Source organism: Cetorhinus maximus, chromosome 3, assembly GCF_964194155.1.
Source record: "Cetorhinus maximus chromosome 3, sCetMax3.hap1.1, whole genome shotgun sequence".
Lineage (NCBI taxonomy): Eukaryota > Metazoa > Chordata > Chondrichthyes > Lamniformes > Cetorhinidae > Cetorhinus > Cetorhinus maximus.
The window spans coordinates 168,062,328-168,075,731 of NC_135881.1; the positions used below are offsets into that span (position 1 = coordinate 168,062,328).

General features: G+C 39.8%; 1 protein-coding gene across 4 annotated transcripts in view; it reads left to right on the forward strand.

Annotated features, from left to right (window-relative positions):
• The window catches only part of LOC144679016 (F-actin-uncapping protein LRRC16A-like), a 431,407-nt gene that overhangs the window by 347,539 nt on the left and 70,464 nt on the right, over window positions 1-13,404 (forward strand). For all 4 annotated transcript variants that reach the window (XM_078539233.1, XM_078539234.1, XM_078539236.1 and 1 more), the window contains exons 28-29: window positions 5,408-5,495; window positions 12,266-12,415. In XM_078539233.1, coding sequence (XP_078395359.1) covers window positions 5,408-5,495; window positions 12,266-12,415 — 238 coding nt within the window. The remainder of the gene's footprint in view (window positions 1-5,407; window positions 5,496-12,265; window positions 12,416-13,404) is intronic.

Genomic DNA, 13,404 nt, shown 5'->3' on the forward strand with positions numbered 1-13,404 from the left:
CTAGAAGGGCAAGGGCAGCAGACACATGGGAACACCATCAACTGGAAGTTCCCCTCCAAATCACTCACCATTCTGACTTGGAAATAAAACACCGTTCCTTCACTGTCACCAGGTCAAAACCCTGGAACTCCCTAACAGCACTGTGGGTGTGTCTACACCACATGGACTGCACCAGTTCAAGAAGGCAGCTCCCCACCAACTTCTCCAGAGCAGCTAGGGATGGGCAATAAATGCTGGCCCAGCCAGCGAAGCCCACATCCTGTGAATGAATAAAAAAAAGGTCGTGTGATGATTTCTTAATTGGCAAAATAACTAAACAGTTATGTAATAACAGCTACCAACTTACTCCCACCTCTACTATTGTAGAGCCCTGTCAGAGACGTGGACCCCAGCAGACAGTTAATGGGGGAAAGTAAACTTTTTTCCCTTTGGCTCAGTATCCAGTCCACTGAAGGGTTGGATAATGGAGAACTGGTCCTTTGTATTTTGCAATTTCCAGCAGTGAAAGGTGCACTTGCTGTCAATCTGCATCACATTATCTATGTTAGAGTGGTATTGCTACTGTCCCTTCACAGCAAGCTGGTGTTAAACTTACAAAACCACAACAGCCTTTCTTAATATTTAATTTTAATGGCCTTGCAGTTTCACCCATCCCACTGTGGAATTCAGAGAATGTGTCACTAAACTTGTTTCTTTGCATTTCAAGATTTTCTTGGTCCTAGTTGCCAGCAGCACTTAGTTTCAATTGCACCTAAATAATTAGAGATTTCATGTCCAGTATTTCACACGCAAGCAATTTTTGTTGCTGATGTCAATTTGAAATAAAGACTGAACTGTGTCAGCAGGGGCTAGCACATTAACAGTGTTAAAAATTCTATTCTGTTGCAGCACCCCCCACCCCACCAGTTTCACATTCACACAGTGTGCATACACACACACACACACACACACGTAAGCATATCACTCACAAATCATCAAAAGAGTGAAAAAAGCTTGTGACTGCCTTGTTGTTTCTGCATGCATTACTTTTTGATGATTTTAGCTATTATAAATTTAGGGTGCAGTTATATTGTGAGGCTGCCTTTAATGTAATTGCATTTAAAATGAGGGGCGGAGGGAAATGTATGTTCCTGATGTGAATCCTACCAAATTGACTTGATCCCCTACCCTCCTCCCAATCATCACCCTGTTGCTTGCCCATAAAAAATGATTCATCACCCATGTATATCATAATGTGTTAAAAAGCATTTCAATAAGTTTCTGTCACAAATGGGTTTGAAAGAAAATGTCTGCTATTGTCCGACTGAAAATCACAAACAGTTCTTCAAAGACAAATATGAAAGTGCCTAGGCTTTGCTTCACTCTGCATCATTCAATTTTCTTCTGACCCTCAAAAGATGATTATTTTTTGCTGCATCAGGCAACCCCTCTTAAAGCAATTAGAAAACAGCAGATGCACTGACTGCCATGATGGTTACATTTGCACCAGCTGCAGGAATTAAATCAGACTTGACTGAGCCTAAATTGTGCCTTTCTGCTAAAGTGAATATTTAGTCCACTGTTTCTCGACAATATTAAATGTGGAAACATAATAGCCACTCAACATGAACGTGAAGGGCGGGGAAAAGGGGAGGGGCTTCAGCGGAACCAAAATCCCGGACCTTTGAGCATTTTGGTGAAAACTGTTGCGACGTCAGGATACTTAGTGAAAAACCCCAATGGTCCCGGCCAAACCGGGACACCTGGTCACTCGAGCTCTGAGGCAAATCTGTAGAGAAATTGAGTTCTATAGCCTGGAAAGAACATAGCTGAGAGGAGCCCAAAATATGCAAGACACTAAGCAGCACAGCATATAATCCACAGCATTACTTCAAGGTAAACCATAGCAGTAAGACAAGGAACATTGGTTCAAACAATTGAAGGATGAATTTAGGAATAATGGCAGGCAGAATGTCTTCACAGAAAAAGTCAACCATGTTCAACTTCCTTATGGGAGATTGGAGTCCTAGAATCATGGGGCTGGATTTTACACTCTGCGGTTGCCAGGTTTGAAGGTAGGGGGTGGCAGGGTGCAGTGCAGGTAAAATCCACTGGATGGGCTTCCTCCTGCCACCCACTCGCCCAACCCCGACCTACCTAAATTTTCAGGGTGTTAAGTGGCCTGCCTGCCTTTGGCCCTATTGAGGCCTTTAAGTGGCCAATTAATGGGGGCCTCATCTCACCGCCTCTGGTATTTTGCCCAGACCAGGGGTATCCACACCATGTGGGAAGCCTAGCAGCTTTAGCTGCATGAGCTGGTGTTGGGCAAAGGGGTAGGTGGGAACCTCTTTTGTGGGCCCCCTGAATCTATCAGAGGTACAGAGACCAAAACTGTGCATAGTACTCGGGAGCTGTCTCACCAAAGCCCTGCAAAATGGCAGCAAGGCTTCTTTACTCTTCTACGCCAACCACCTTGCAATAAAGGCCTACATACAATTTATCTTCCTAATTGCTGGCTGTACCTGCATGTTAGCTTTCTGTGTTTCATGTACAAAAACTTTGAATACTAATATTTAATAGATTTTTTTTTTACCATTTTAAACATACTTTGTTTCCCTGTTCATCCTACCAAAGCGAATAACCTCACATTACCATTTTAAACATATTCTGTTTCCCTGTTCTTCCTACCAAAGTGAATAACCTACAGCTCCATAATTATACTACATTTGCAACCTTCTTGCCCACTTACGTAACCTGCCTACATCCCTTTTCAGACTCTGTATCCTCCTCACAGCTTATTTTCCCATCTGGCTTTGTATCATGAGAAAACTTGGATACATTACACGCAGTCCCTTCATTTAAGCCCTTAGTATAGATTGTTAATGGCTGAGGTCAGGGCATTGATCCTTGTGGCACCTCACCAGTAACCAGCTGCCACCCTGAAAATGGCCATTTATTCCTACTTCTATTTTTTGTCCTTTAACCAATCATCTATCCATCCTAATGTATTACCTCTTATCTTTTGAAGCAACCTTTCATGTGGCACCTCCTCAAATGACTTCTATAAATCTAAATACACTACATCTACTGGTTCCCTGATATCTACCCTGCTAGTTACATCCTCAAGATAAATCTAATGGACTTATCAACTGACTATATATTGATCTTGCGAAACTCTAATCTTTAAATCCACACATATTGCTTTTAAATGTTGTATCACATACTTTATTTTTGTTCCCCCTCTCCCATTGGAAAGCATCAGCTTTCACATTGCCATTTAGGAATTAGGGATATGAACAGGTCACATCATTCTGCTTTGTTGTATGTAGATGCTTCAAGGCACACTGTTGCATTATCCTGTAAACTACGTTTTTTTTTCTATTTTTGTGATCTAATTTACATATTGAATATCTAAGTGGAATAGTTTTTGATTTGGGAAGTGTAAATATTTTATCTAAAAGAAAAGCTTTGAAGTGTATGATTGTGATGAATAGTTATTTTTAAATCTTTTTTCAAATGAGTAGAATACTATCCCTTACAAATTTGAAGCATTGATGCAGAGACTACCGTTACTTACAGCACTTAGGTTTTGGATTTTATTTGGCAATAAGGGGATTAATAGTTTCTGAAAAGGATCTGCAAAGTGAATTTTTAATTCATTCGTGGGTTGTGGGCATTGCTGAGTAGGCCAGCATTTATTGCCCATCCCTAATTGCCCTTGAGAAGGTGGTGAGCTGTCTTCTTGAACCGCTGCAGTCCATGTGGTGTAGGTACATCCACAGTGCTGTTAGGGAGGGAGGGAGTTCCAGGATTTTGACCTAGAGGTGGTGAAGGAATGACGGTATATTTCCAAGTCAGGATGGTGAGTGGCTTGGAGGGTAACTTCCAGGTGGTGGTGTTCCCATCTATCTGCTGCCTTTGTCCTTCTAGATGGTAGTAATCGTGGGTTTGGAAGGTGCTGTCCAAGGAGGCTTGTTGAGTTCCTGCAATGCATCTTGTAGATGGTACATACTGCTGTCACTGTGCGTCGGCGGTGGAGAGAGTGTATGTATATGGATGGGGTGCCAATCAAGCAGGCTGCTTTGCCCTGGATGGTGTTAAGCTTCTTGAGTGTTGTGGGAGCCGCACTCATCCAGGCAAGTGGAAAGTATTCCATCACATTCCTGACTTATGCCTTGTAGATGGTGGACAGGCTTTGATGGGTCAGGAGGTGAGTTACTTGCCGCAGGATTCCTAGCCTCTGACCTGCTCTTTTAGCCACAGTATTTATATGGCTAGCCCAGTTTAGTTTCTGGCAAATGGATGTTGATAGTGGGGGATTCGGCAATGGTAATGCCGTTGAATGTCAAGTGGTAATGGTTAGATTTTCTCTTGTTGGGGATGGCCATTGCCTGGCACTTGTATGGCGTGAATGTTATTTGCTACTTGTCAGCCCAAGCCTGGATATTGTCCTAGTCCTGCTGCATTTGGACATGGACTGCTTCAGTACCTGAGGAGTCACAAATGGTGCCTAATGTTGTGCAATCATCAGCAAGCATCCCCACTTCTGACCTTATGATGGAAGGAAGATCATTTATAAAGTAGCTGAAGATGATTGGGCCAAGGGCACTACTCTGAGGAACTCTTGCAGTAATGCCTGGGAACTGAGATAGTTGACTTCCAACAACCACAACCAGCTCCCTTTGTGCTAGGTATGACTCCAACCAATGGAGAGCTTTCCCCATTGACTCCAGTTTTGCTAGGGCTCCTCAATGCCACACTCGGCCAAATGTGCCTTGATGTCAATGGCAGTCACTCACACCTCATCTGCCATTCCAATCCTGAGCCATCAACTCGCATAAAGATTTTTCATTGGTATTCTCATTGGTATTAACGGTTGAACAGTTCAAGTAATAAAGTATTGCTCAAAAAAATTCTGACATAAAGTTCATGTTTTGCATAATTCAACTAAGCCTCTCTGCTGAAGTGTGTAGTTTTTATCATTTTTTTAAAATCCATTCAATATTACTACGTCTGAGATTTCAAAAAGCAAAATGCAACAAACTTTTTAAAGCTATTGTTTTTAATTAATAGATTTTTAGCGAAGTATGTTAGTTATATTCCTTTGCCAAAACTTCTAGGACTGAATCCCACTGTTAGAATTAAAGACTTATCCTCTGGCGGCTGAAGCACCCAAAGTAAATCTATTTGGGTGGTCTCACCCAGTTCTTAGTACAATGGTCCATCTAGTTTAACTCTGTCCACCTCAAGTATGCTTAATTTAATGAAAATGCTTTACTAGTGTGGTAGAAGGTTATCTTGAGTTTAATTTAGATTAAGGGGCCTTTATGGTACAAGGGAGTGTCTCTGGTAAAACACACTGCATTTTGCTTTCAGTTGTAGAATGTTCCTTTAATACGTCCATTGTTTTTCTCCAATTCTTGTGCAGTGAGGTGAAGCTAACCGTGGCATCGTTTCTTTCTGACCATATTGTAGATGAAATTTTAGAGGCACTTTCAAGTTCACAACACAAACTGGTAAGTGTCAGAACTGTGATGTTTGTATTTATCTTATGTGCTTTTGATAGGTAGTGAAATTATGGATAGAAGTATTTAAATTTGGATAAAGGAACCAAGAAGAAAGTATTTAAAGCAAGATGTGAAAACAATCATCTAGTATATTTGCACTGCATACGATTTAACTGTTCTTCACTACAATAACATTTAAGCTTCCATAAAGGTGAGAGGGAAACCAGGGAATTATAGACCAGTTAGCCTACCATCTGTTGTTGGGAAATTTCTAGAGTCTGCAATTATGGATAAGCTGATGCAACACCTTGAAAATGTTCAGCTGATCAAAAAGAGTCAGCATGGCTTTATCATAGGTAGGCCATGCCTGACAAATCTGATTCAAATTTTTGAAGACATGACCACATTAGTGGATAGGGGAATATCTATATGTTATTTATATGGACTTCCAGAAGGATTTGATGAAGTCCCTCAGAAGAGATCGTCAGCTAAAGTTGAAATTCATGGTATTGAAGACAAATAACCTGGTTAGAAAATTGGCTGAGTGGAAGGAGACAGAGTAGGGATTATGGGCAGATACTCTAACTGGCAGAATGTGACGAGTGGTGTACACAAGGATCTGTATTGGGGCCCCAACTATTCACTAGCGACTTAGATGAAGCCACATTTCCAAATTTGCCAATGATACAAAGATAGTTGTTACTGTAAGCAGTTTAGATAGAAGCATACAATTTCAAAGATATGGACAGATAAAGTGAATGGGTGAAACAGTGGCAAATCTCTTTTAATGCAGGCAAGTGTGATGTCACCTACTTTAGAGCTAAAAAGGATATAGCAAGGTACTTCTAAATGGCCAAATGCTAGAAACAGTGGAGGTTCAGGGTTACTTGGAGGTCCAGGCACACAAGCATTAAAATGACAGAAACAGAAAATAGTCTAATAGACTAATGGAATTCTGGTCCTTATATCTAGAGGACTAGAATGCAGGGCGGTAAAATTATGCTTCGATTACACACAGCCTTTATTAGACCACATCTGGAGTACTGCAAGCAGTTCTGGGCACCACACCTGAGGAAGAATGTATTAACCTTGGAGGAAGTGCATTGTAGATTTATTAGATTGACCTCTGGACTCAAAGGGTTAAGCTTTGAAGGCAGATTCAGCAAGCTGGGTTGTTTTTTCTGGAATTTAGAAGGTTAAGGGGTGCTTTGATCAAAGTTTTCAAGATATTAAGGGAAACAGATAGGGTAGGTAGTGGGAAACTATGTCCGCTGGATTGGAAGGAGGTTTCTATGACCAGGTGGCATTGACCAAAAATTAGATCCGGACATTTCAGGAGTGAAATTAGGAAATAGTTCTTCAAGCAAAGGCTTGTAAAAGTTTGGAAGTCTCTTCTAAAATTGGTAGTTAATGTTCAATCAATTGTTAATTTTAAAACTGAGGTTGATATTAAGGGATAAGGAGCATAGATGGGTATATGGAGTTAGTTCGCAGATCAGCTCATTGAACGGCAGAACAGGCTCGAGGGACCCAATGACCTGCTCTTACTCCTGCTTCTACGTTCCGGTCCAAGTATAGCTATGAGTATTCACTTTTTTTCCCTCCTCCACTTATAGTTTTAATGAAAGGCCAACTGTGTAATTAAACTGAATAATACTAGCTCATGCTGGAATACCAATGAAAAGTTGCACCATTTACATTGGGCTGTTTTACCTTGAAGAAATTCTAAAGCATGGGATAAAGTAGCATAGAGCCATAAAAGGAAACACAATAGAAAGCAATTCTGTCAGTGCCTGCTCTTTGCTAGAACAATTCAAAATTAATCCAGCCTACTCTTGCTTTCGCCATAGCCCTGTACCTGTCCCTGCTTCAAATATTTATTTATCCATTTTTCCCTTAAAAGGTGCAACAATCTCTTCCTCAATTATTCTCTGTGGAAAATTATTGCATGCTCCAACAACCCTCTGTCTAAAATAATTTTGCTAACTTATTTACTCACTCTTTTAATGGTGATTTTAAATTGACTGCAGTCACTGACTCCCCAACCAGACAAAATAATCTTTTACCAGTTTACCCTATCAGAATCTTTAATAATTAAAAAATAAAATCATATTAATTTTTTTCTTGGCCTTCTCTGCTCTAACAAAAATAGTCCTACTGTCTAGAGTCTTTCTTCACAATGTCTGTTTTTCATTGTGATATCATTTGCGGAAAGAAAAACGTAAAAATATATATATATATTTACAAAAGATAATCAACAGTGTTTAAGATAGTATAATTAAGGTGTAACAGTGCATATTTGCCACAAACATAAGGCACAAATATTTTGCCTGTGACATATATATCTTCAGCTCCCCTTTGTAGAACATAAAATGTCATCCTGTTATAACATTAATTTTACTAATTTAAATTTGTGGATTACTTTATCTAATCTGTCAATTACTGCACCATTGTGCAGCAGTAGTGTAGAGCACACGGGCTGGGAGAGAGTGAATTTAATTTTGATAGTCCCCATTTTTGACCGCTACAAATACCTTTGAACCTCCCACATAGTGTCCATGGCATTCATGCACACTTCTTATGCACCACTCAACATTTTTGCAAAGAGACTACTGTATATGTTACTTAATGCCTGCCAGAAGTATGCAGGCTAGGCAGATCATCAGGCCAGTCAGCATACAACAATAATTTGATGCCCCGCTGCCATTTTAGAGCTCCGAACCCAGCCAATGGTTTCTCTTAACTTTGCACAGCTGAACACAATTAAGCTACATGAAGGACCCCCCACCAGCACGTTTTAAAGGGATCAAAGCACCTGTCCTTGGGCCCTCTCCTATTTCTTATCTATATACTGTCCCTTGGTGACATGCAAAATCATGTAATTTTCCACATGCACTTTGACAATACCAGGCTGTACCCTACCACCACCACTCTTGATCTGTCTACTGTTTCTAAATTGTCAGTTCCAGATGAGCAAATGTTTCCTTCAATTAAATATTGGAAGGACTGAAGCCGTTGTCTTCAGTCCTGCCACAGACTCTGCTCTCTAGCCACTTAGTCTGTCCCTGTTCCTGGCAACTGCATGAGGCTGAACCAAATTGCTTCATAGCCTTGGTGTCATATTGACCCCTCAGTGAGCTTCCAACCACATATCCATGCCATCATTAACATTGCCTCTTTCCACTGCTGTAACATCACCTGACTCTGCCCTGCTTCAGCTCATCTGTCGCTGAAGCCTTCAACCATGCCTTTGTTAGCTCTAGACTTGACTATTCTAATGTGCTCCCAGGTGGTCTCCCATGGTCTACTTTCCATAAACTTGAGGCCATCCAATAATCCCTATCTCTAATCTGCTTTCAGTCCAAAACCCTCTGCGATATCTGTACTGCTCTAGTGCTAACTTTTTAATCATTCCGCCATTGATAGCTGTGCCTCCAACTGCCTGGGCCCTTGTTTCTGGAATTTGCTCCCTAAAACACTCTTCCCTCTCTACCTTGCTTTCCTCCTTTAAGATTCTCCTTAAAATCTCCTCCTTTGATTATGCTTTTGGTCATCTGCCCTAATATTTCCCTTTAAGTGGCTCATTGCCATATTTTGTTTTATAATGCCCCTGTGAAGCGCCTTGAGGCATTTTATTATGTTAAAGATGGTATAAAAGATAAGTTGTCATGAATTGTGCGCAGCTACACTGAATGTTGCTATAAATGGGCCACATTCTGCACCACAAACCTAAGCTTTTAGTGTGTTTTCAACATTACTGCATCGGAGAAATTGTGTAGTTTGTATTTTAAATGCTTCTGTGTTAGGTGACATACAATTGTAAAAGGAATGCCAAACTTTAGAACAAGTCCAAGTAAAGTCAAATGATAGATGAAGGTCTAGACACTGGAATTCTGAAGAGAAAATAGACTGGCAGAGGGAATCACCTCAAACAGGCTTCATAAATTTTGATGCTGCAGTTGCCACCTGTAATTTACGCAGAGCTGATTCCCCAGGTGTCACTAATTCTTTTAAATCACTAGAAACTGTGGTAAGCGTGAATCAGATTGCAATGTGTTAGCATTCTGCCTTTGGATGACAGTTCCTAATGACTCAGCTGCTGACCCGTTCAGATGTTTAATTAAATTCAAATGTTATAATTGTTTTTAGCTTTGTTTTCCCTGAATGAAAAGACAGCTCTATTCCTCAGTGATTTTATTTTGCTTTGCAAGATTACATGAAGCTTTTCTTTCACTTCAAATTGGATGAAAAGATCATATATTGTTGAAAGAAACTGTTTCAGGTGGATATAGAATATCTCTTCTGTGATACTTTTAAATATGGTTAAGTTAATATGATTAAGTAAAAATATAAAAGGATATTGCTATGATTGAGAACAAGAGATGAGGTCAATGCAGGTTAAAAGTATTGATTAAGTGATGCCTTTATGTGTAAGATTCTGAAGTAACTGAGAAGAAAGACTAAGGAAAGTAACAGCTCATCCATTTTGAGGTCCTACAAGCTTTAAGTAAGAGACTAAGCATTTGGTCTTGAATTAAATAACCTAGAATGTAGGGATGGGGAAAAGCAAATGAGACATCACTGTTCCAGCTAGAGCGGGTGAGAGTGGAAATTTCACAGATGACTGACCACATTAGCATTGATAAAGACCAGAAAGATTGCAACAGAAGAGGAGCTTGAGGCTGGAGATGGAAGAGAAACAATTAGGTTTCCTTTTATCTTGTCTGGAATGTGGGGGTGATGTTACAAGATCTTCAGAATGGGAGCACTATTCAAGCCTTGGATGCCCATGATCATTATAGAGAATTATGCTTCCATGCAGGAAAAAGGGGCTTGATACAAAAGAGAAATTAGAGGCTCTTGGAGGCAGCCATATTGGAGGCGAAGCAATTGTTTCCTTTGACGTCAGTAGCAAAATTGAGACCAAGAGTGAAACAGTAATATGTATGGGGCTGACAAAGTTAATAGGTATTGGTTAGATTTGTGGAGGACAAAGAAATTAGTTTCTCTGCAAAAAATTGAAAGTAACAAGATAATTGGTCTTTCAAAGACCATGAAAATTAGATAATTGGTCTTTCAAAGACCATGAAAATTAAAATGTGATTCAAACAGTACGTTGCCAGGATATTGAAGATTGCAAGCACCAAGGCAAAGTCTGAGCAAAGTTTATGAATGTGGAGGAAAATCATCAGAAAAGGACTGGACAGGGTTGGATAAAGAATGGAAGAAACCATTGATATGAAGAGGGAACAGAATGGGAAAGACTGCAGAGTGGTAGGGAGCCCCTAATTTAATGGACAAAAAGAAAATCGAAGGGTGAGCTATCAACTAAACCACAATGATTTGAGTAGAAACTAAATAACAATGAGTTGGCTTTGATTGGAGGTTTTAAGTTAGCAATCTGCTTAGAAATACACAGTACTACTCCCTATGACAGGAAGTGAAAACTTTGGAGATGTTCCAGGCAATGATGGATAATTCACTGCCTTTTCAGATTTTCAAGAATAAAGGAAGAACAGGAAGTGAGGTTGAAGATCTGGCATAGAATGAGAATAACTTCAGGTGCATATATTTTGAGGACAGTGGGAATAATACTGTTAACTATCAGAGGTCTTATTTGGTTTACATGACCAAAATACGTAGCAGGATGGTCATGGTTTAAAATGAGATTTAAGTTGGAGAAAAATAAATTTGAAAATGTTTAGCTTTCTGGAGGTTAGCAACTGTACCATTGTGGGTAAGGAACAGAAATTGTAAGTAGTCAGGGTTAGGATCAGGAGGGCTAGCATTTCTGCCTTCTGGACTGGTGGGGAAAGGGTTGAGGGGAGACAGATGGAGGGGGGAAAAGGGCTGAATAGGGTTACCAACTGTATCATCAAGGAGAATGGACGGTGGAAAAGATGATTCAGTGGCTGTGGAAGACCATTTTAGTAACAAAACAGAAACGATGACTGTTGGAGGGATAGGACCATAAAATTTGATCAACTAAGTCGTCCTTAGAAGCTTTTAAATTGGGCTTTCAGAAGTAATGGACAGTAATCAAATAGGCTTGAGAGGCTTTGGAGTAATCAAGGCCCCCAGGTGTAATAAGCAGAACAGCAGTCATGATCCATAATTTAATTAAGATTTGGAGATGTTGGGACTCCTTTCCTTGAGAGAAGATTTGATAGAGATGTTCAAAATCATGAGGGATCTGGACAGAGTATAAAGGGTGAAACTGTTACCATTGGTGGACCAGAGGGGACAGATTTAGGGTAATTAGCAAAAGAATAAATGGTGTTGTGAAGGAAAACTTTTTTCATGCAGCAGATGGTTAGGACCTGGAATGCAGTGCCTGAGAATGTAGTGGAGGTAGGCTCAATTGAGGCACTCGAGGGAATTGGATTATTATCTGAAAAGGAAGAATATGCGGGCTTACTGCAAGGAGAAGGCAGAGAAATGGCACTGGATGAATTGCTCCTTCAGAGAGCCAGGACACAGACAGCATACTGAATGGCCTCCTTCGATGCTGTAACCATTCTGTGATTCTTAAGAGGCACCTCACTCTTTTCCAGGTAAATGAAGTGAGTCTTTGGCCGCTCCCTGATGAGCAAATTGAAATATTGTCTATGTAAAATGATATTAGGTTAAATGTTAGTTCATTAGTAATGCATATAATTCCAACATTATCATACCAGAGCATGAAACCACCCAGAGCATGGACAACCAGAAATATTTTACAGGTGGTAGTACATTTCCTTCCTTGCTGATCTTATACTTGCCCACATTTTCTACAATAGGCCAACCATCTGACAAAGCGTGGAAAGCCACTACCACGACAGGAATCTACAGAAATAGAAGTGTTGGAAGAGAAGCCAACAAAGCGACTTGCTGTCACTGCTGAGGAACTGACCGAGTTAGAGAGGCTGGAAGAACTTGATACCTGCATGGTAAGCTTGATGGAGCAACATACTAAACCCAGTCTTGGGTGCTCCCTGCTGGAAATGTATAGTCTAAAGAAAGCAGTAAGCAAATTCCTTTTGTTTTTTTTTTAAAAAGTCAACTTAGGACTTGTTTGAGCATGTTGATACTTCTGTTTCCCTTGTATGAAGCTATTAACACTATCTTTTGGTCACAGAAAATAAATTAACTCTACATGTTTAATGTTTTAGACAATATTGTTTTGATAATCAAAGAAACAGTGAATAGTGTCCTATTAACCCACCACTGTGTTTTGTGTGGATAAGACGCTGCTATTCATTTATATCAGTGAGAAGAGCTAAATAATAAAACACTCCCACAGCAAAATGAATTGCCTGTGTAGGCTTGAAAAAGTATTTGAAGCAAACTAAAATTGACAGCATGTAATGCCTGCGTTTGAAAAAAAAAAGTCCTGTTGGAATTAATGGAATTCAAAACATTGATGAGTTTGGACATGTTGACAGTGTATACATTGCCAAAATTTCACAGCCACATTTTGAGGGATTTCCAAGCAGCAGAAACCATTATGCATATTATTAAAAGAAGATTAATGCTATTCTTAATGAGGGCCTCAGCAGCTCAGGTATTGCTAACTAGAATGTGCAACTTAAAACAGAAAACTTGGGTGTTCTCCAAGAATTTCTAGAACATTTAGTATTCTCAAAGCATACAATAATTTTATAGCTGAAGATGTTTTTAAGATACTCCTAAATTTTCTGTTTGCTTCTGCTGGAATGATCCAAACCTGTGATCATGCTAAATTTCATCATTGAAGTTTTTTTAGTTGAAAGTCACTTAGTTGAAATAATTAATTTGAAGGCTAAAGAATTTTATGGAGGGACTTTTGATTGAGTTAGCAGGTAGAAGCTACTAAATTTTCTGTATTTTATACAGGATAAAATGACATCATTATGAGCCATGCAGTTTTGATTCCACCTGTTTTTCTGACTGTTTTGGA